Below are 24,649 nucleotides of genomic sequence, written 5' to 3'. Positions count from 1 at the left end.
AGTAGTAAAATGTTGATTACAGGACGGATGTGACTCCATACATGAAGGGGATTACAGTAGTAAAATGCTGATTACAGGACGGATGTGACTCCATATGTGAAGGGGATTACAGTAGTAAGATGTTGACTACAGGACCGATGTGACTCCATACGTGAAGGGGATTACAGTAGTAGGATGTTGACTACAGGACGGATGTGACTCCATATGTGAAGGGGATTACAGTAGTAAGATGTTGACTACAGGACCGATGTGACTCCATACGTGAAGGGGATTACAGTAGTAAGATGTTGACTACAGGCCGGATGTGACTCCATACGTGAAGGGGATTACAGTAGTAAGATGTTGATTACAGGATGGATGTGACTCCATATGTGAAGGGGATTACAGTAGTACAATGTTGACTACAGGACGGATGTGACTCCATACACGAAGGGGATTACAGTAGTAAGATGTTGGCTACAGGCCCGATGTGACTCCATACGTGAAGGGGATTACAGTAGTAAGATGTTGACTACAGGACGGATGTGACTCCATACGTGAAGGGGATTACAGTAGTAAGATGTTGATTACAGGACGGATGTGACTCCATACACGAAGGGGATTACAGTAGTAAGATGTTGATTACAGGACAGATGTGACTCCATATGTGAAGGGGATTACAGTAGTAAAATGTTGATTACAGGACGGATGTGACTCCATACACGAAGGGGATTACAGTAGTAAAATGTTGATTACAGGACGGATGTGACTCCATATGTGAAGGGATTACAGTAGTAAAATGTTGATTACAGGACGGATGTGACTCCATACACGAAGGGGATTACAGTAGTAAAATGTTGACTACAGGACGGATGTGACTCCATACACGAAGGGGATTACAGTAGTAAAATGTTGACTACAGGACCGATGTGACTCCATACGTGAAGGGGATTACAGTAGTAAAATGTTGATTACAGGACGGATGTGACTCCATACACGAAGGGATTACAGTAGTAAGATGTTGACTACAGGACCGATGTGACTCCATACGTGAAGGGGATTACAGTAGTAAAATGTTGATTACAGGACGGATGTGACTCCATACGTGAAGGGGATTACAGTAGTAAAATCTTGATTACAGGACGGATGTGACTCCATACACGAAGGGGATTACAGTACTAAGATGTTGATTACAGGACGGATGTGACTCCATATGTGAAGGGGATTACAGTAGTAAGATGTTGATTACAGGACGGATGTGACTCCATACACGAAGGGGATTACAGTAGTAAAATGTTGATTACAGGACGGATGTGACTCCATACACGAAGGGGATTACAGTAGTAAAATGCTGATTACAGGACGGATGTGACTCCATATGTGAAGGGGATTACAGTAGTAAAATGTTGATTACAGGACGGATGTGACTCCATACACGAAGGGGATTACAGTAGTAAAATGTTGACTACAGGACGGATGTGACTCCATACGAAGGGGATTACAGTAGTAAAATGTTGATTACACGACGGATGTGACTCCATATGTGAAGGGATTACAGTAGTAAAATGTTGATTACAGGACGGATGTGACTCCATACACGAAGGGGATTACAGTAGTAAAATGTTGACTACAGGACGGATGTGACTCCATACACGAAGGGGATTACAGTAGTAAAATGTTGACTACAGGACCGATGTGACTCCATACGTGAAGGGGATTACAGTAGTAAAATGTTGATTACAGGACGGATGTGACTCCATACACGAAGGGGATTACAGTAGTAAGATGTTGACTACAGGACCGATGTGACTCCATACGTGAAGGGGATTACAGTAGTAAAATGTTGATTACAGGACGGATGTGACTCCATACGTGAAGGGGATTACAGTAGTAAAATGTTGATTACAGGACGGATGTGACTCCATACACGAAGGGGATTACAGTAGTAAGATGTTGATTACAGGACGGATGTGACTCCATACGTGAAGGGGATTACAGTAGTAAGATGTTGATTACAGGACGGATGTGACTCCATACACGAAGGGGATTACAGTAGTAAGATGTTGATTACAGGACGGATGTGACTCCATACACGAAGGGGATTACAGTAGTAAAATGTTGACTACAGGACCGATGTGACTCCATACGTGAAGGGGATTACAGTAGTAAAATGTTGATTACAGGACGGATGTGACTCCATACGAAGGGGATTACACTAGTAAGATGTTGACTACAGGACCGATGTGACTCCATACGTGAAGGGGATTACAGTAGTAAAATGTTGATTACAGGACGGATGTGACTCCATACGTGAAGGGGATTACAGTAGTAAAATGTTGATTACAGGACGGATGTGACTCCATACACGAAGGGGATTACAGTAGTAAGATGTTGATTACAGGACGGATGTGACTCCATACGTGAAGGGATTACAGTAGTAAGATGTTGATTACAGGACGGATGTGACTCCATACACAAAGGGGATTACAGTAGTAAGATGTTGATTACAGGACGGATGTGACTCCATACGTGAAGGGGATTACAGTAGTAAAATGTTGATTACAGGACGGATGTGACTCCATACACGAAGGGGATTACAGTAGTAAGATGTTGATTACAGGATGGATGTGACTCCATACGTGAAGGGGATTACAGTAGTAAGATGTTGATTACAGGACGGATGTGACTCCATACACGAAGGGGATTACAGTAGTAAGATGTTGACTACAGGACCGATGTGACTCCATACGTGAAGGGGATTACAGTAGTAAAATGTTGATTACAGGACGGATGTGACTCCATACGTGAAGGGGATTACAGTAGTAAAATGTTGATTACAGGACGGATGTGACTCCATACACGAAGGGATTACAGTAGTAAAATGTTGATTACAGGACGGATGTGACTCCATACGTGAAGGGGATTACAGTAGTAAAATGTTGATTACAGGACGGATGTGACTCCATACACGAAGGGGATTACAGTAGTAAGATGTTGATTACAGGACGGATGTGACTCCATATGTGAAGGGGATTACAGTAGTAAAATGTTGATTACAGGACGGATGTGATTCCATACACGAAGGGGATTACAGTAGTAAGATGTTGATTACAGGACGGATGTGACTCCATATGTGAAGGGGATTACAGTAGTAAAATGTTGACTACAGGACGGATGTGACTCCATATGTGAAGGGGATTACAGTAGTAAGATGTTGATTACAGGACGGATGTGACTCCATACACGAAGGGGATTACAGTAGTAAGATGTTGATTACAGGACGGATGTGACTCCATACACGAAGGGGATTACAGTAGTAAAATGTTGACTACAGGACCGATGTGACTCCATACGTGAAGGGGATTACAGTAGTAAAATGTTGATTACAGGACGGATGTGACTCCATACGAAGGGATTACAGTAGTAAGATGTTGACTACAGGACCGATGTGACTCCATACGTGAAGGGATTACAGTAGTAAAATGTTGATTACAGGACGGATGTGACTCCATACGTGAAGGGGATTACAGTAGTAAAATGTTGATTACAGGACGGATGTGACTCCATACGAAGGGGATTACAGTAGTAAAATGTTGATTACAGGACGGATGTGACTCCATACGTGAAGGGATTACAGTAGTAAGATGTTGATTACAGGACGGATGTGACTCCATACACAAAGGGGATTACAGTAGTAAGATGTTGATTACAGGACGGATGTGACTCCATACGTGAAGGGGATTACAGTAGTAAAATGTTGATTACAGGACGGATGTGACTCCATACACGAAGGGGATTACAGTAGTAAGATGTTGATTACAGGATGGATGTGACTCCATACGTGAAGGGGATTACAGTAGTAAGATGTTGATTACAGGACGGATGTGACTCCATACACGAAGGGGATTACAGTAGTAAGATGTTGACTACAGGACCGATGTGACTCCATACGTGAAGGGGATTACAGTAGTAAAATGTTGATTACAGGACGGATGTGACTCCATACGTGAAGGGATTACAGTAGTAATATGTTGATTACAGGACGGATGTGACTCCATACACGAAGGGGATTACAGTAGTAAAATGTTGATTACAGGACGGATGTGACTCCATACGTGAAGGGATTACAGTAGTAAAATGTTGATTACAGGACGGATGTGACTCCATACACGAAGGGATTACAGTAGTAAGATGTTGATTACAGGACGGATGTGACTCCATATGTGAAGGGATTACAGTAGTAAAATGTTGATTACAGGACGGATGTGATTCCATACACGAAGGGATTACAGTAGTAAAATGTTGATTACAGGATGGATGTGACTCCATATGTGAAGGGGATTACAGTAGTAAAATGTTGATTACAGGACGGATGTGACTCCATACACGAAGGGGATTACAGTAGTAAAATGTTGACTACAGGACGGATGTGACTCCATACACGAAGGGGATTACAGTAGTAAAATGTTGACTACAGGACCGATGTGACTCCATACGTGAAGGGGATTACAGTAGTAAAATGTTGATTACAGGACGGATGTGACTCCATACACGAAGGGGATTACAGTAGTAAGATGTTGATTACAGGACGGATGTGACTCCATACGTGAAGGGGATTACAGTAGTAAGATGTTGATTACAGGACGGATGTGACTCCATACACGAAGGGGATTACAGTAGTAAGATGTTGATTACAGGACGGATGTGACTCCATACACGAAGGGGATTACAGTAGTAAAATGTTGACTACAGGACCGATGTGACTCCATACGTGAAGGGGATTACAGTAGTAAAATGTTGATTACAGGACGGATGTGACTCCATACACGAAGGGGATTACACTAGTAAGATGTTGACTACAGGACCGATGTGACTCCATACGTGAAGGGGATTACAGTAGTAAAATGTTGATTACAGGACGGATGTGACTCCATACGTGAAGGGGATTACAGTAGTAAAATGTTGATTACAGGACGGATGTGACTCCATACACGAAGGGGATTACAGTAGTAAGATGTTGATTACAGGACGGATGTGACTCCATACGTGAAGGGGATTACAGTAGTAAGATGTTGATTACAGGACGGATGTGACTCCATACACAAAGGGGATTACAGTAGTAAGATGTTGATTACAGGACGGATGTGACTCCATACGTGAAGGGGATTACAGTAGTAAAATGTTGATTACAGGACGGATGTGACTCCATACACGAAGGGGATTACAGTAGTAAGATGTTGATTACAGGATGGATGTGACTCCATACGTGAAGGGGATTACAGTAGTAAGATGTTGATTACAGGACGGATGTGACTCCATACACGAAGGGGATTACAGTAGTAAGATGTTGACTACAGGACCGATGTGACTCCATACGTGAAGGGGATTACAGTAGTAAAATGTTGATTACAGGACGGATGTGACTCCATACGTGAAGGGGATTACAGTAGTAAAATGTTGATTACAGGACGGATGTGACTCCATACACGAAGGGGATTACAGTAGTAAAATGTTGATTACAGGACGGATGTGACTCCATACGTGAAGGGGATTACAGTAGTAAAATGTTGATTACAGGACGGATGTGACTCCATACACGAAGGGGATTACAGTAGTAAGATGTTGATTACAGGACGGATGTGACTCCATATGTGAAGGGGATTACAGTAGTAAAATGTTGATTACAGGACGGATGTGATTCCATACACGAAGGGGATTACAGTAGTAAGATGTTGATTACAGGACGGATGTGACTCCATATGTGAAGGGGATTACAGTAGTAAAATGTTGATTACAGGACGGATGTGACTCCATACACGAAGGGGATTACAGTAGTAAAATGTTGACTACAGGACGGATGTGACTCCATACACGAAGGGGATTACAGTAGTAAAATGTTGAATACAGGACCGATGTGACTCCATACGTGAAGGGGATTACAGTAGTAAAATGTTGATTACAGGACGGATGTGACTCCATACACGAAGGGGATTACAGTAGTAAGATGTTGACTACAGCACCGATGTGACTCCATACGTGAAGGGGATTACAGTAGTAAAATGTTGATTACAGGACGGATGTGACTCCATACGTGAAGGGGATTACAGTAGTAAAATGTTGATTACAGGACGGATGTGACTCCATACACGAAGGGGATAACAGTAGTAAGATGTTGATTACAGGACGGATGTGACTCCATATGTGAAGGGGATTACAGTAGTAAGATGTTGATTACAGGATGGATGTGACTCCATACACGAAGGGGATTACAGTAGTAAGATGTTGATTACAGGACGGATGTGACTCCATACACGAAGGGGATTACAGTAGTAAAATGTTGACTACAGGACCGATGTGACTCCATACGTGAAGGGGATTACAGTAGTAAAATGTTGATTACAGGACGGATGTGACTCCATACACGAAGGGGATTACAGTAGTAAGATGTTGACTACAGGACCGATGTGACTCCATACGTGAAGGGATTACAGTAGTAAAATGTTGATTACAGGACGGATGTGACTCCATACGTGAAGGGGATTACAGTAGTAAAATGTTGATTACAGGACGGATGTGACTCCATACGAAGGGGATTACAGTAGTAAAATGTTGATTACAGGACGGATGTGACTCCATACGTGAAGGGGATTACAGTAGTAAGATGTTGATTACAGGACGGATGTGACTCCATACACAAAGGGGATTACAGTAGTAAGATGTTGATTACAGGACGGATGTGACTCCATACGTGAAGGGATTACAGTAGTAAAATGTTGATTACAGGACGGATGTGACTCCATACGAAGGGGATTACAGTAGTAAGATGTTGATTACAGGATGGATGTGACTCCATACGTGAAGGGATTACAGTAGTAAGATGTTGATTACAGGACGGATGTGACTCCATACTCGAAGGGGATTACAGTAGTAAGATGTTGACTACAGGACCGATGTGACTCCATACGTGAAGGGGATTACAGTAGTAAAATGTTGATTACAGGACGGATGTGACTCCATACGTGAAGGGGATTACAGTAGTAAAATGTTGATTACAGGACGGATGTGACTCCATACACGAAGGGGATTACAGTAGTAAAATGTTGATTACAGGACGGATGTGACTCCATACGTGAAGGGGATTACAGTAGTAAAATGTTGATTACAGGACGGATGTGACTCCATACACGAAGGGGATTACAGTAGTAAGATGTTGATTACAGGACGGATGTGACTCCATATGTGAAGGGATTACAGTAGTAAAATGTTGATTACAGGACGGATGTGATTCCATACACGAAGGGATTACAGTAGTAAGATGTTGATTACAGGACGGATGTGACTCCATATGTGAAGGGGATTACAGTAGTAAAATGTTGATTACAGGACGGATGTGACTCCATACACGAAGGGATTACAGTAGTAAAATGTTGACTACAGGACGGATGTGACTCCATACACGAAGGGGATTACAGTAGTAAAATGTTGACTACAGGACCGATGTGACTCCATACGTGAAGGGGATTACAGTAGTAAAATGTTGATTACAGGACGGATGTGACTCCATACACGAAGGGGATTACAGTAGTAAGATGTTGACTACAGCACCGATGTGACTCCATACGTGAAGGGGATTACAGTAGTAAAATGTTGATTACAGGACGGATGTGACTCCATACGTGAAGGGGATTACAGTAGTAAAATGTTGATTACAGGACGGATGTGACTCCATACACGAAGGGGATTACAGTAGTAAGATGTTGATTACAGGACGGATGTGACTCCATATGTGAAGGGGATTACAGTAGTAAGATGTTGATTACAGGACGGATGTGACTCCATACACGAAGGGGATTACAGTAGTAAAATGTTGATTACAGGACGGATGTGACTCCATACACGAAGGGGATTACAGTAGTAAAATGCTGATTACAGGACGGATGTGACTCCATATGTGAAGGGGATTACAGTAGTAAAATGTTGACTACAGGACGGATGTGACTCCATACACGAAGGGGATTACAGTAGTAAAATGTTGATTACAGGACGGATGTGACTCCATATGTGAAGGGGATTACAGTAGTAAAATGTTGATTACAGGACGGATGTGACTCCATACACGAAGGGGATTACAGTAGTAAAATGTTGACTACAGGACGGATGTGACTCCATACACGAAGGGGATTACAGTAGTAAAATGTTGACTACAGGACCGATGTGACTCCATACGTGAAGGGGATTACAGTAGTAAAATGTTGATTACAGGACGGATGTGACTCCATACACGAAGGGGATTACAGTAGTAAGATGTTGACTACAGGACCGATGTGACTCCATACGTGAAGGGGATTACAGTAGTAAAATGTTGATTACAGGACGGATGTGACTCCATACACGAAGGGGATTACAGTAGTAAGATGTTGATTACAGGACGGATGTGACTCCATACGTGAAGGGGATTACAGTAGTAAGATGTTGATTACAGGACGGATGTGACTCCATACACGAAGGGGATTACAGTAGTAAGATGTTGATTACAGGACGGATGTGACTCCATACACGAAGGGGATTACAGTAGTAAAATGTTGACTACAGGACCGATGTGACTCCATACGTGAAGGGGATTACAGTAGTAAAATGTTGATTACAGGACGGATGTGACTCCATACACGAAGGGGATTCCAGTAGTAAGATGTTGACTACAGGACCGATGTGACTCCATACGTGAAGGGGATTACAGTAGTAAAATGTTGATTACAGGACGGATGTGACTCCATACGTGAAGGGGATTACAGTAGTAAAATGTTGATTACAGGACGGATGTGACTCCATACACGAAGGGGATTACAGTAGTAAAATGTTGATTACAGGACGGATGTGACTCCATACGTGAAGGGGATTACAGTAGTAAGATGTTGATTACAGGACGGATGTGACTCCATACACGAAGGGGATTACAGTAGTAAGATGTTGATTACAGGACGGATGTGACTCCATATGTGAAGGGGATTACAGTAGTAAAATGTTGATTACAGGACGGATGTGACTCCATACACGAAGGGGATTACAGTAGTAAAATGTTGATTACAGGACGGATGTGACTCCATACACGAAGGGGATTACAGTAGTAAAATGCTGATTACAGGACGGATGTGACTCCATATGTGAAGGGGATTACAGTAGTAAAATGTTGATTACAGAACGGATGTGACTCCATACACGAAGGGGATTACAGTAGTAAAATGTTGACTACAGGACGGATGTGACTCCATACACGAAGGGGATTACAGTAGTAAAATGTTGATTACAGGACGGATGTGACTCCATATGTGAAGGGATTACAGTAGTAAAATGTTGATTACAGGACGGATGTGACTCCATACACGAAGGGGATTACAGTAGTAAAATGTTGACTACAGGACGGATGTGACTCCATACACGAAGGGATTACAGTAGTAAAATGTTGACTACAGGACCGATGTGACTCCATACGTGAAGGGGATTACAGTAGTAAAATGTTGATTACAGGACGGATGTGACTCCATACGAAGGGGATTACAGTAGTAAGATGTTGACTACAGGACCGATGTGACTCCATACGTGAAGGGGATTACAGTAGTAAAATGTTGATTACAGGACGGATGTGACTCCATACGAAGGGGATTACAGTAGTAAGATGTTGATTACAGGACGGATGTGACTCCATACGTGAAGGGGATTACAGTAGTAAGATGTTGATTACAGGACGGATGTGACTCCATACACGAAGGGGATTACAGTAGTAAGATGTTGATTACAGGACGGATGTGACTCCATACACGAAGGGGATTACAGTAGTAAAATGTTGACTACAGGACCGATGTGACTCCATACGTGAAGGGGATTACAGTAGTAAAATGTTGATTACAGGACGGATGTGACTCCATACACGAAGGGGATTACAGTAGTAAGATGTTGACTACAGGACCGATGTGACTCCATACGTGAAGGGGATTACAGTAGTAAAATGTTGATTACAGGACGGATGTGACTCCATACGTGAAGGGGATTACAGTAGTAAAATGTTGATTACAGGACGGATGTGACTCCATACACGAAGGGGATTACAGTAGTAAAATGTTGATTACAGGACGGATGTGACTCCATACGTGAAGGGGATTACAGTAGTAAGATGTTGATTACAGGACGGATGTGACTCCATACACGAAGGGGATTACAGTAGTAAGATGTTGATTACAGGACGGATGTGACTCCATACGTGAAGGGGATTACAGTAGTAAAATGTTGATTACAGGACGGATGTGACTCCATACACGAAGGGGATTACAGTAGTAAAATGTTGATTACAGGACGGATGTGACTCCATACACGAAGGGGATTACAGTAGTAAAATGCTGATTACAGGATGGATGTGACTCCATATGTGAAGGGGATTACAGTAGTAAAATGTTGATTACAGAACGGATGTGACTCCATACGAAGGGGATTACAGTAGTAAAATGTTGACTACAGGACGGATGTGACTCCATACGAAGGGGATTACAGTAGTAAAATGTTGATTACAGGACGGATGTGACTCCATATGTGAAGGGATTACAGTAGTAAAATGTTGATTACAGGACGGATGTGACTCCATACACGAAGGGGATTACAGTAGTAAAATGTTGACTACAGGACGGATGTGACTCCATACACGAAGGGGATTACAGTAGTAAAATGTTGACTACAGGACCGATGTGACTCCATACGTGAAGGGGATTACAGTAGTAAAATGTTGATTACAGGACGGATGTGACTCCATACACGAAGGGGATTACAGTAGTAAAATGTTGATTACAGGACGGATGTGACCCCATACACGAAGGGGATTACAGTAGTAAAATGCTGATTACAGGACGGATGTGACTCCATATGTGAAGGGGATTACAGTAGTAAAATGTTGATTACAGAACGGATGTGACTCCATACACGAAGGGGATTACAGTAGTAAAATGTTGACTACAGGACGGATGTGACTCCATACACGAAGGGGATTACAGTAGTAAAATGTTGATTACAGGACGGATGTGACTCCATAAGTGAAGGGGATTACAGTAGTAAAATGTTGATTACAGGACGGATGTGACTCCATACGAAGGGGATTACAGTAGTAAAATGTTGACTACAGGACGGATGTGACTCCATACACGAAGGGGATTACAGTAGTAAAATGTTGACTACAGGACCGATGTGACTCCATACGTGAAGGGGATTACAGTAGTAAAATGTTGATTACAGGACGGATGTGACTCCATACACGAAGGGGATTACAGTAGTAAGATGTTGACTACAGGACCGATGTGACTCCATACGTGAAGGGGATTACAGTAGTAAAATGTTGATTACAGGACGGATGTGACTCCATACACGAAGGGGATTACAGTAGTAAGATGTTGATTACAGGACGGATGTGACTCCATACACGAAGGGGATTACAGTAGTAAGATGTTGATTACAGGACGGATGTGACTCCATACACGAAGGGGATTACAGTAGTAAAATGTTGACTACAGGACCGATGTGACTCCATACGTGAAGGGGATTACAGTAGTAAAATGTTGATTACAGGACGGATGTGACTCCATACACGAAGGGGATTACAGTAGTAAGATGTTGACTACAGGACCGATGTGACTCCATACGTGAAGGGGATTACAGTAGTAAAATGTTGATTACAGGACGGATGTGACTCCATACGTGAAGGGGATTACAGTAGTAAAATGTTGATTACAGGACGGATGTGACTCCATACACGAAGGGGATTACAGTAGTAAAATGTTGATTACAGGACGGATGTGACTCCATACGTGAAGGGGATTACAGTAGTAAGATGTTGATTACAGGACGGATGTGACTCCATACACGAAGGGGATTACAGTAGTAAGATGTTGATTACAGGACGGATGTGACTCCATACGTGAAGGGGATTACAGTAGTAAAATGTTGATTACAGGACGGATGTGACTCCATACACGAAGGGGATTACAGTAGTAAAATGTTGATTACAGGACGGATGTGACTCCATACACGAAGGGGATTACAGTAGTAAAATGCTGATTACAGGACGGATGTGACTCCATATGTGAAGGGGATTACAGTAGTAAAATGTTGATTACAGAACGGATGTGACTCCATACACGAAGGGGATTACAGTAGTAAAATGTTGACTACAGGACGGATGTGACTCCATACACGAAGGGGATTACAGTAGTAAAATGTTGATTACAGGACGGATGTGACTCCATATGTGAAGGGGATTACAGTAGTAAAATGTTGATTACAGGACGGATGTGACTCCATACACGAAGGGGATTACAGTAGTAAAATGTTGACTACAGGACGGATGTGACTCCATACACGAAGGGGATTACAGTAGTAAAATGTTGACTACAGGACCGATGTGACTCCATACGTGAAGGGGATTACAGTAGTAAAATGTTGATTACAGGACGGATGTGACTCCATACACGAAGGGGATTACAGTAGTAAGATGTTGACTACAGGACCGATGTGACTCCATACGTGAAGGGGATTACAGTAGTAAAATGTTGATTACAGGACGGATGTGACTCCATACACGAAGGGGATTACAGTAGTAAGATGTTGATTACAGGACGGATGTGACTCCATACGTGAAGGGGATTACAGTAGTAAAATGTTGATTACAGGACGGATGTGACTCCATACACGAAGGGGATTACAGTAGTAAGATGTTGATTACAGGACGGATGTGACTCCATACGTGAAGGGGATTACAGTAGTAAGATGTTGATTACAGGACGGATGTGACTCCATGCACGAAGGGGATTACAGTAGTAAGATGTTGACTACAGGACGGATGTGACTCCATACGTGAAGGGGATTACAGTAGTAAAATGTTGATTACAGGACGGATGTGACTCCATACACGAAGGGGATTACAGTAGTAAGATGTTGACTACAGGACCGATGTGACTCCATACGTGAAGGGGATTACAGTAGTAAAATGTTGATTACAGGACGGATGTGACTCCATACACGAAGGGGATTACAGTAGTAAGATGTTGATTACAGGACGGATGTGACTCCATACGTGAAGGGGATTACAGTAGTAAGATGTTGATTACAGGACGGATGTGACTCCATACACGAAGGGGATTACAGTAGTAAGATGTTGATTACAGGACGGATGTGACTCCATACACGAAGGGGATTACAGTAGTAAGATGTTGATTACAGGACGGATGTGACTCCATACACGAAGGGGATTACAGTAGTAAGATGTTGATTACAGGACGGATGTGACTCCATACACGAAGGGGATTACAGTAGTAAGATGTTGATTACAGGACGGATGTGACTCCATACACGAAGGGGATTACAGTAGTAAGATGTTGATTACAGGACGGATGTGACTCCATACACGAAGGGGATTACAGTAGTAAAATGTTGACTGATGTTTCAAAAAGAAATATGTGCAGCATATTTTTAGTTTTAGTACCTGATATAAAACCCATCTCCTGGTAAGTCTTTGAGCATGGCGAGCTCATCCAGACGATGTTGGACTTTAAACATGACCGTTTCAGTCGGTTTCAACATCTCCAGGTAAGCCTCTTCCGCAGTCTTATTCTTCATGTTGACACCATTGTACTGTTGAGAAACATCCATTCAATATTGAGCAAAGTAATAATAGTTTGCTAACATCAAATTAACTGTACATAAAAAAATGGAATTGGTAGCTAGCAAGAAGAAAGGTATGTGTTGCAGTAACTCTGCATCTACTTCAGTGCTACACACGGCCCAAGAAGTCTGTATGTATACCTGTCTCTACGTATGTACCATACAGGTTATCTCTATACTACTTGAAAATAAAAGAGAGCCGCACACTCTTGGAGCTCAGATGCAAAAATGTAATACCAACGTTTCGACAAGCAAGCTGTCTTCATCAGGGTATAATTATAATTATACCCTGGTAAAAACGTTGGTATTACATTTTTGCATCTGAGCTCCTAGAGTGTGCGGCTCTCTTTTATTTTAAATTTTCTACTCCGCTAGCCAGCACCTCGTCTGAATAGGTGTGCGTTTATTTTTCTTCTATACCTCTATACTACACCATACAATACTATACGGCCCTATACTCTACCTCCAGTATTTGGTCTCCAGGCACCAGTCCGTTGGGACACTTGGCAGGGCTGTCATCTTCCAGACTCTCTACATATATACCATACAGGTTCCCTCCACAGAGCTGCACCCCCAACTCTCCCTGGGCCTTCTTCAGCCGCACCAGCCTCACCTCTGGGGCCCTGCGAGAGCCTGCACCTGGAGAAGATAGCCTGGACAGAGACGGATATGCCACCCATAGTCAGAGTCTATCTGGCAACACAATGACCACCACCTAAATTCAGTCAATTCAGGAAGGTAACTGAAATTCCAACTTCCTGAATTGACTGAATTAAAACCTCCCACAGTCAGTCTATCTGGCAACACAATTACCATCATTTCAATTCGGTCAATTCAGGAACCTAACTCAAATTCCAACTTCCTGCATTGACTGAAAATGAATGGAATTGACTTAAACCCTGATGACATATTAATAACTAACACTAAGGAACAGAATGCTACAGCTGTTGTTTATTCGATTTATTTCTACAATATTATGACCACCTGAGTAATCCTGTACCTGAAGGAGCTGTGAGGGCTGGTGGCTGGGGTGGTCTGTTTAGAAGGTGGTGTCATGGTCCCTTCGTCTTGCTCACTCAAGGTGTCGATGACGGAGTGATTGTCTGGAGTGGTGGCTCCGCTGAGCTGGGGGGTTGGCTGACCACTGATGGACTCCATACGAGAACTGAAGAGAATGTCATCAAAATCAGTCTCCTATTACCTGGAGCGAGAGAGGTTTCCCAGCTCTGTGTGTGTGTGTGTGTGTGTGTGTGTGTGTGTGTGTGTGTGTGTGTGTGTGTGTGTGGCCTTACCTGGAGCGAGAGTGGTTTCCCAGCTGGAACATGTGTGGATTGTACTGAGCCAGGATGGTGATGGTGTCACACTGCTGACCAATCACAAGCCTCGCCTGCTGCTCATTGGCGTTCCGCAAGTTGATCCCATTAAACTGAAAGAAAGAACAACAACAGTTTGAGTCAGTGAGTGAGTGAGTGAGGGATGGATGAGTGAGAGGGATGAGAGAGAGAGGGATAGAAGAAGAGAGAGAGAGCGAGAGAGACAGTGGGAAAGGTGAGAGAAAGAGAGTAAGATTATGATCGAGAATGTGGGGAAATGGCATTAAAACATGTTTTTTGAGCTAAAAGTGCTAGATGTAGTATGTATGAGCTAGGTGAACACTTAGGCTGAAAATAAACAACTCTGCCCCTCCCCCGCATCCCGTTTCCCCACAACATGGTGGAGACTTTGTGGCTGTGGAATCTAGTGGAAACCACTCGCGCTTGCCCTTTACTTACAGTATGATTCACCAACTTTAAACAGTTGAAAATACTATATTTTTCATTATTAAACAAATATTTGGGTAGACAAGCGGTTAGAGCGTTGTGCCAGTAACCGAAAGGTTGCTGGTTTGAATACCAGAGCTGACAAGTTGAAAGATCTGTAGATGTGCCCTTGAGCAAGGCACTTCAGAACCCTTATTTGCTCCAGTGGCGCCATACTGCTATGGCTGACCCTGTAAAACAACATTTAAATGGTACAATGAGGGGCCTATGTTTTAATTTTGTATTGTCACCTGCAGCGGTGGCATTTCGCTACACCTGCGACCGATACATTTGAGCAAGAGACTCTGAGTTCACGACCGGGAGGTCCATGGGGCGACACTCAATTGGCCCAGCGTCGTCCGGGTTAGGGAGGGCTTGGCCGGTAGGGATGTCCTTGTCTCATCGCGCACCAGCGACTCCTGTGGCGGGCCGGGCGCAGTGTGCGCTAACCAAGGTTGCCAGGTGCACAGTGTTTCCTCTGACACATTGGTGTGGCTGGCTTCCGGGTTGGATGCGCGCTGTGTTAAGAAGCAGCGTGGCTTGGTTGGGTTGTGTTGTGTTTCGGAGGACGCATGACTTTCGACCTTCATCTCTCCCGAGCCCGTTGTAGCGATGAGACAAGATAGTAGCTACTAACAATTGGATACGACGAAATTGGGGAGAAAAAGGGGGCAAATTAAATCGAATATATATATTTTTTTTTTATTTAAAAAAAAATGGTACAATGATGCTGTACACAATGAATTGCTTGTTTTGTCACATAAACTGAATTTAGGCAAACATAATAGAATTCTAACAACCAGGTAATGGCAGGGTGATTTCTGCCATTGATGATTCTGCTTGTGGGATGATAACCACCCCTCTGAGTGACGCTGAAGGAATAGCGTGGTGGGTGGGGGGGTGCAGCCTGCCAATTTAACAACAAGAGCCGGTCCAGCTTTCGTTGACCAATAGGAAGACTGAACCATCGTTATTTTCTTCTTTTTTTAACATTGTGAAACCCATCATTCAAATATTTCATTATTACTGCAGATATATAGCTGACACTCTTATCCAGAGCGACTAACAGTAGTGAGAGCATACATTTTCATACTGGTCCCCTGTGGGAATTGAACCAACAACCCTGACGTTGCAAGCGTCATTCAAGTCCAATGATCTACTAACTGAGCTTACACGGGACTATGACCCAAAAAGTAGGTGAGGAAAACATACCTCCAGCAGTTGGTCCCCGTACTCCAGCCGTGCTTGTTGCGCAATGCTTCCTGCCGTCACCTTCGACACGAACACACCCCCATTCTCCCCACTCACTATGGAGATGCCCAGCGGTTCTGCCCCCTTCTGTACCGTCACGTTACGGGGCTCCTCCAGATAGGGCCTTTTAGGAGACCAACAGAAAGAAGAACATTACAAAACCTAATACTGACTTAGCGTCATACTGTAATGACACCACACACACACACACACACACACACACACACACACACACACACACACACACACACACACACACAAACAAACCCCATCCCGTTAAAACATCATCATGCAAAAAGTGGTTTTACTTTGGCACAATTTTGAAATAATACTAAATATCAAAGGCCAATGTAAATGAGTAAATGATAAGGGAAAGTACTGACTAGCCTGAATGTGCATGCCTCCTTCTGTTAAAGCATATTACGACACAGATATAAGCTGTGCATACAAAGGATGTTCCAGCCAGGCTCCAGATCATGTTCCAATCATGCGATCAGACAATATTCAACAGCATCGTCATGCAATTTTAAGGAACTAGTGAAAAGCACTGAAGACACAGGAATATAATGTGTATTTTCTCTTATGTTATAGCTTAGTCTCAACATCTCACTAAGGACTTCTCAAAAGCAAAGGATTAGCGTTGCAAAATTACAGGAAGTTTCAAAGTGGCACAAAATACTTTTTGGAATTCATGGGAATTTACATAGAATTTACAATTCGGGGAGTTTAAGCACACTGATTGCTTTTCCCCTTATTCTTATATGCTTCCTGTCATCAATTGAGCCACATTACTTAAAGCATTACAAATAAAACAGTCAGGTACTTTAACAATGTTAGAAAAATCAAGACTCAAGAGGCACCAATTCTGCGTGCCTGACTAGTGTAGAACAAACCTCAAGCTCCGTAATGAGGAGAACCTGGGCCTAACAGCCAGAGGCAGGCGGAGAAAGGATCTGTTATAGAACAGATATCTAGAGCAGAGATGAAGAGGGAGGGAAGAGAGATGGGAGAGGGAGGAAAGAGGGAAAGACAGGGGAAGACCGGGGGAAGAGAAGGAAAGACAGGGGAAGACCGGGGGAAGAGAGGGAAAGACAGGGGAAGACCGGGGGAAGAGAAGGAAAGACAGGGGAAGACCGGGGGAAGAGAAGGAAAGACAGGGGAAGACAGGGAAAGAGAGAAGAGAAGGAAAATACAGGGAAAGAGAGAAGAGAAGGAAAATACAGGGAAAGAGAGGGAAAGAAAATCACACAGAGAGGATGAAGAGAGGGAAAGAGGGTGAGGAGAGGGACAGAGAGTGAGAAGAGGGACAGAGGATGAGGAGAGGGACAGGGGGTGAGGAGAGGGACAGCAGGTGAGGAGAGGGACAGAGGGTGAGGAGAGGGACAGAGGGTGAGGAGAGGAAGAGGGTGAGGAGAGGGACAGAGGATGAGGAGAGGGACAGAGGGTGAGAAGAGGGACAGAGGATGAGGAGAGGGACAGAGGGTGAGGAGAGGGACAGAGGGTGAGGAGAGGGACAGAGGATGAGGAGAGGGACAGAGGGTGAGGAGAGGGACAGAGGGTGAGGAGAGGGACAGCGGGTGAGGAGAGGGACAGAGGGTGAGGAGAGGGACAGAGAGTGAGAAGAGGCACAGAGGATGAGGAGAGGGACAGGGGGTGAGGAGAGGGACAGCAGGTGAGGAGAGGGACAGCAGGTGAGGAGAGGGACAGAGGGTGAGGAGAGGGACAGAGGGTGAGGAGAGGGACAGAGGGTGAGGAGAGGGACAGAGAGTGAGAAGAGGGACAGAGGATGAGGAGAGGGACAGGGGGTGAGGAGAGGGACAGCAGGTGAGGAGAGGGACAGCGGGTGAGGAGAGGGACAGAGGGTGAGGAGAGGGACAGAGGGTGAGGAGAGGGACAGAGGGTGAGGAGAGGGAAAGAGGGTGAGGAGAGGGACAGAGAGTGAGAAGAGGGACAGAGGATGAGGAGAGGGACAGAGGGTGAGGAGAGGGACAGAGGGTGAGGAGAGGGAAAGAGGGTGAGGAGAGGGACAGAGAGTGAGAAGAGGGACAGAAGATGAGGAGAGGGACAGGGGGTGAGGAGAGGGACAGCAGGTGAGGAGAGGGACAGCAGGTGAGGAGAGGGACAGAGGGTGAGGAGAGGGACAGAGGGTGAGGAGAGGGACAGAGAGTGAGAAGAGGGACAGAGGATGAGGAGAGGGACAGGGGGTGAGGAGAGGGACAGCAGGTGAGGAGAGGGACAGCAGGTGAGGAGAGGGACAGAGGGTGAGGAGAGGGACAGAGGGTGAGGAGAGGGACAGAGGGTGAGGAGAGGGACAGAGGATGAGGAGAGGGACAGAGGATGAGGAGAGGGACAGGGGGTGAGGAGAGGGACAGAGGGTGAGGAGAGGGAAAGAGGGTGAGGAGAGGGACAGAGAGTGAGAAGAGGGACAGAGGATGAGGAGAGGGACAGGGGGTGAGGAGAGGGACAGCAGGTGAGGAGAGGGACAGCAGGTGAGGAGAGGGACAGAGGGTGAGGAGAGGGACAGAGGGTGAGGAGAGGGACAGAGAGTGAGAAGAGGGACAGAGGATGAGGAGAGGGACAGGGGGTGAGGAGAGGGACAGCAGGTGAGGAGAGGGACAGCAGGTGAGGAGAGGGACAGAGGGTGAGGAGAGGGACAGAGGGCGAGGAGAGGGACAGAGGGTGAGGAGAGGGACAGAGGGTGAGGAGAGGGACAGAGGATGAGGAGAGGGACAGAGGGTGAGGAGAGGGACAGAGGGTGAGGAGAGGGACAGAGGGTGAGGAGAGGGACAGAGGATGAGGAGAGGGACAAAGGATGAGGAGAGGGACAGAGGGTGAGGAGAGGGACAGAGGGTGAGGAGAGGGACAGAGGATGAGGAGAGGGACAGAGGGTGAGGAGAGGGACAGAGGGTGAGGAGAGGGACAGAGGGTGAGGAGAGGGACAGAGGATGAGGAGAGGGACAGAGGGTGAGGAGAGGGACAGAGGGTGAGGAGAGGGACAGAGGATGAGGAGAGGGACAGAGGGTGAGGAGAGGGACAGAGGGGGAAGAGAAGAAAAAGAGGGGAAGACGAGGCAAAGGAGGGAAAGCAAGAAAGGGAAAGGGAGCGAATAGAAAATCCCAGAAAGGAGAGGATGGATGTCAGGCAGGTTCAGAGAGCTCCAGATAGACAAGGGGAAGGAAAGACAGTTTACAGATACAATTATAGAAGATGGAGCCACAAACGACGTGAGACACAGCTGCCAGACAGTGATGTTTACTTCACCACTAACACTACGATCAGCATCAACTCACAGACAGACAGACACGAGACAAAGACAAACAGAAGAGAGACCGATGGGATGTACAGTTATATATCAACATGTTCCATTGACTAATGAGGCAACAGGTAACTAACTAGTCAACGTGATGGGGATGGTACCTCAAAGCAGGTGTGTGTGTGTGTATGTGTGTGTGTGTGTGTGTGTGTGTGTGTGTGTGTGTGTGTGTGTGTGTGTGTGTGTGTGTGTGTGTGTGTGTGTGTGTGTGTGTGTGTGTGTGTGTGTGTGTGTGTGTGTGTGTTAGAGTCCTGCATCGGGTCGGAAAGGTCTTCAATCAAAATATATAGATTTTTTTACAAACCCATGAGCTTGTTGTGTTGCGAATTCCATTCTGTGAGTGGTGAGGCAGGCAGTAGGCTACCAGCCACCCAGTGAGAGAGTGTAGAGCAGGTACTGTCTCTTTGTGTGGTGAGGCAGGCAGTAGGCTACCAGCCACCCAGTGAGAGAGTGTAGAGCAGGTACTGTCTCTTTGTGTGGTGAGGCAGGCAGTAGGCTACCAGCCACCCAGTGAGAGAGTGTAGAGCAGGTACTGTCTATTTGTGTGGTGAGGCAGGCAGTAGGCTACCGGCCACCCAGTGAGAGAGTGTAGAGCAGGTACTGTCTATTTGTGTGGTGAGGCAGGCAGTAGGCTACCGGCCACCCAGTGAGAGAGTGTAGAGCAGGTACTGTCTCTTTGTGTGGTGAGGCAGGCAGTAGGCTACCGGCCACCCAGTGAGAGAGTGTAGAGCAGGTACTGTCTCTTTGTGTGGTGAGGCAGGCAGTAGGCTACCGGCCACCCAGTGAGAGAGTGTAGAGCAGGTACTGTCTCTTTGTGTGGTGAGGCAGGCAGTAGGCTACCGGCCACCCAGTGAGAGAGTGTAGAGCAGGTACTGTCTCTTTGTGTGGTGAGGCAGGCAGTAGGCTACCGGCCACCCAGTGAGAGAGTGTAGAGCAGGTACTGTCTATTTGTGTGATGAGGCAGGCAGTAGGCTACCGGCCACCCAGTGAGAGAGTGTAGAGCAGGTACTGTCTCTTTGTGTGATGAGGCAGGCAGTAGGCTACCGGCCACCCAGTGAGAGTGTAGAGCAGGTACTGTCTCTTTTGTGTGTGAGGCAGGCAGTAGGCTACCGGCCACCCAGTGAGAGAGTGTAGAGCAGGTACTGTCTCTTTGTGTGGTGAGGCAGGCAGTAGGCTACCAGCCACCCAGTGAGAGTGTAGAGCAGGTACTGTCTCTTTGTGTGGTGAGGCAGGCAGTAGGCTACCGGCCACCCAGTGAGAGAGTGTAGAGCAGGTACTGTCTCTTTGTGTGAGTGAGGCAGGCAGTAGGCTACCGGCCACCCAGTGAGAGAGTGTAGAGCATCTACTGTCTCTTTGTGTGTGAGGCAGGCAGTAGGCTACCGGCCACCCAGTGAGAGAGTGTAGAGCTACTGTCTCTTTGTGTGGTGAGGCAGGCAGTAGGCTACCGGCCACCCAGTGAGAGAGTGTAGAGCAGGTACTGTCTCTTTGTGTGGTGAGGCAGGCAGTAGGCTACCGGCCACCCAGTGAGAGAGTGTAGAGCAGGTACTGTCTCTTTGTGTGAGTGAGGCAGGCAGTAGGCTACCAGCCACCCAGTGAGAGAGTGTAGAGCAGGTACTGTCTCTTTGTGTGGTGAGGCAGGCAGTAGGCTACCAGCCACCCAGTGAGAGAGTGTAGATCAGGTACTGTCTCTTTGTGTGGTGAGGCAGGCAGTAGGCTACCAGCCACCCAGTGAGAGAGTGTAGAGCAGGTACTGTCTCTTTGTGTGGTGAGGCAGGCAGTAGGCTACCAGCCACCCAGTGAGAGAGTGTAGAGCAGGTACTGTCTCTTTGTGTGGTGAGGCAGGCAGTAGGCTACCAGCCACCCAGTGAGAGCAGGTACTGTCTCTTTGTGTGGTGAGGCAGGCAGTAGGCTACCAGCCACCCAGTGAGAGAGTGTAGAGCAGGTACTGTCTCTTTGTGTGGTGAGGCAGGCAGTAGGCTACCAGCCACCCAGTGAGAGAGTGTAGAGCAGGTACTGTCTCTTTGTGTGGTGAGGCAGGCAGTAGGCTACCAGCCACCCAGTGAGAGAGTGTAGAGCAGGTACTGTCTCTTTGTGTGATGAGGCAGGCAGTAGGCTACCAGCCACCCAGTGAGAGAGTGTAGAGCAGGTACTGTCTCTTTGTGTGGTGAGGCAGGCAGTAGGCTACCGGCCACCCAGTGAGAGAGTGTAGAGCAGGTACTGTCTCTTTGTGTGGTGAGGCAGGCAGTAGGCTACCGGCCACCCAGTGAGAGAGTGTAGAGCAGGTACTGTCTCTTTGTGTGGTGAGGCAGGCAGTAGGCTACCAGCCACCCAGTGAGAGAGTGTAGAGCAGGTACTGTCTCTTTGTGTGGTGAGGCAGGCAGTAGGCTACCGGCCACCCAGTGAGAGAGTGTAGAGCAGGTACTGTCTCTTTGTGTGGTGAGGCAGGCAGTAGGCTACCGGCCACCCAGTGAGAGAGTGTAGAGCAGGTACTGTCTCTTTGTGTGGTGAGGCAGGCAGTAGGCTACCGGCCACCCAGTGAGAGAGTGTAGAGCAGGTACTGTCTCTTTGTGTGGTGAGGCAGGCAGTAGGCTACCGGCCACCCAGTGAGAGAGTGTAGAGCAGGTACTGTCTCTTTGTGTGGTGAGGCAGGCAGTAGGCTACCGGCCACCCAGTGAGAGAGTGTAGAGCAGGTACTGTCTCTTTGTGTGGTGAGGCAGGCAGTAGGCTACCAGCCACCCAGTGAGAGAGTGTAGAGCAGGTACTGTCTCTTTGTGTGGTGAGGCAGGCAGTAGGCTACCAGCCACCCAGTGAGAGAGTGTAGATCAGGTACTGTCTCTTTGTGTGGTGAGGCAGGCAGTAGGCTACCAGCCACCCAGTGAGAGAGTGTAGAGCAGGTACTGTCTCTTTGTGTGGTGAGGCAGGCAGTAGGCTACCAGCCACCCAGTGAGAGAGTGTAGAGCAGGTACTGTCTCTTTGTGTGGTGAGGCAGGCAGTAGGCTACCGGCCACCCAGTGAGAGAGTGTAGAGCAGGTACTGTCTCTTTGTGTGGTGAGGCAGGCAGTAGGCTACCGGCCACCCAGTGAGAGAGTGTAGAGCAGGTACTGTCTCTTTGTGTGGTGAGGCAGGCAGTAGGCTACCAGCCACCCAGTGAGAGAGTGTAGAGCAGGTACTGTCTCTTTGTGTGGTGAGGCAGGCAGTAGGCTACCGGCCACCCAGTGAGAGAGTGTAGAGCAGGTACTGTCTCTTTGTGTGGTGAGGCAGGCAGTAGGCTACCAGCCACCCAGTGAGAGAGTGTAGAGCAGGTACTGTCTCTTTGTGTGGTGAGGCAGGCAGTAGGCTACCAGCCACCCAGTGAGAGAGTGTAGAGCAGGTACTGTCTCTTTGTGTGAGTGAGGCAGGCAGTAGGCTACCAGCCACCCAGTGAGAGAGTGTAGAGCAGGTACTGTCTCTTTGTGTGATGAGGCAGGCAGTAGGCTACCAGCCACCCAGTGAGAGAGTGTAGAGCAGGTACTGTCTCTTTGTGTGGTGAGGCAGGCAGTAGGCTACCGGCCACCCAGTGAGAGAGTGTAGAGCAGGTACTGTCTCTTTGTGTGGTGAGGCAGGCAGTAGGCTACCGGCCACCCAGTGAGAGAGTGTAGAGCAGGTACTGTCTCTTTGTGTGGTGAGGCAGGCAGTAGGCTACCAGCCACCCAGTGAGAGAGTGTAGAGCAGGTACTGTCTCTTTGTGTGGTGAGGCAGGCAGTAGGCTACCGGCCACCCAGTGAGAGAGTGTAGAGCAGGTACTGTCTCTTTGTGTGGTGAGGCAGGCAGTAGGCTACCGGCCACCCAGTGAGAGAGTGTAGAGCAGGTACTGTCTCTTTGTGTGGTGAGGCAGGCAGTAGGCTACCGGCCACCCAGTGAGAGAGTGTAGAGCAGGTACTGTCTCTTTGTGTGGTGAGGCAGGCAGTAGGCTACCGGCCACCCAGTGAGAGAGTGTAGAGCAGGTACTGTCTCTTTGTGTGGTGAGGCAGGCAGTAGGCTACCGGCCACCCAGTGAGAGAGTGTAGAGCAGGTACTGTCTCTTTGTGTGGTGAGGCAGGCAGTAGGCTACCAGCCACCCAGTGAGAGAGTGTAGAGCAGGTACTGTCTCTTTGTGTGGTGAGGCAGGCAGTAGGCTACCAGCCACCCAGTGAGAGAGTGTAGATCAGGTACTGTCTCTTTGTGTGGTGAGGCAGGCAGTAGGCTACCAGCCACCCAGTGAGAGAGTGTAGAGCAGGTACTGTCTCTTTGTGTGGTGAGGCAGGCAGTAGGCTACCAGCCACCCAGTGAGAGAGTGTAGAGCAGGTACTGTCTCTTTGTGTGGTGAGGCAGGCAGTAGGCTACCGGCCACCCAGTGAGAGAGTGTAGAGCAGGTACTGTCTCTTTGTGTGGTGAGGCAGGCAGTAGGCTACCGGCCACCCAGTGAGAGAGTGTAGAGCAGGTACTGTCTCTTTGTGTGGTGAGGCAGGCAGTAGGCTACCAGCCACCCAGTGAGAGAGTGTAGAGCAGGTACTGTCTCTTTGTGTGGTGAGGCAGGCAGTAGGCTACCGGCCACCCAGTGAGAGAGTGTAGAGCAGGTACTGTCTCTTTGTGT

General features: G+C 46.8%; 1 protein-coding gene and 1 long non-coding RNA gene across 7 annotated transcripts in view; one reads left to right on the top strand and one right to left on the bottom strand.

Moving 5' to 3' along the window:
* LOC118373514 (disks large homolog 5-like) overlaps positions 1-24,649 on the bottom strand; it is a 180,904-nt gene that overhangs the window by 16,630 nt on the left and 139,625 nt on the right. For all 4 annotated transcript variants that reach the window (XM_052473218.1, XM_052473222.1, XM_052473223.1 and 1 more), the window contains 5 exons: positions 16,686-16,848; positions 14,967-15,100; positions 14,675-14,839; positions 14,138-14,327; positions 13,496-13,644 (listed from right to left, as the gene is read on the bottom strand). In XM_052473218.1, coding sequence (XP_052329178.1) covers positions 13,496-13,644; positions 14,138-14,327; positions 14,675-14,839; positions 14,967-15,100; positions 16,686-16,848 — 801 coding nt within the window. The remainder of the gene's footprint in view (positions 1-13,495; positions 13,645-14,137; positions 14,328-14,674; positions 14,840-14,966; positions 15,101-16,685; positions 16,849-24,649) is intronic.
* LOC127910271 (uncharacterized) lies at positions 16,876-21,091 on the top strand. 3 transcript variants are annotated; one of them, XR_008074061.1, is made up of 4 exons: positions 16,876-18,075; positions 18,397-18,548; positions 18,815-20,702; positions 20,975-21,091. It is a non-coding gene; the product is annotated as an uncharacterized LOC127910271 (long non-coding RNA). The 3 variants fall into 3 exon arrangements; XR_008074063.1 differs by having other exon boundaries at positions 18,397-18,567; positions 18,834-20,702; XR_008074062.1 differs by lacking the exon at positions 18,397-18,548.

This window comes from Oncorhynchus keta, chromosome 2 (assembly GCF_023373465.1).
Source record: "Oncorhynchus keta strain PuntledgeMale-10-30-2019 chromosome 2, Oket_V2, whole genome shotgun sequence".
Taxonomy (NCBI): Eukaryota; Metazoa; Chordata; class Actinopteri; order Salmoniformes; family Salmonidae; genus Oncorhynchus; species Oncorhynchus keta.
Note: the sequence above shows the minus strand (reverse complement) of the source record. Positions and strands in the feature narration are given on the sequence as shown.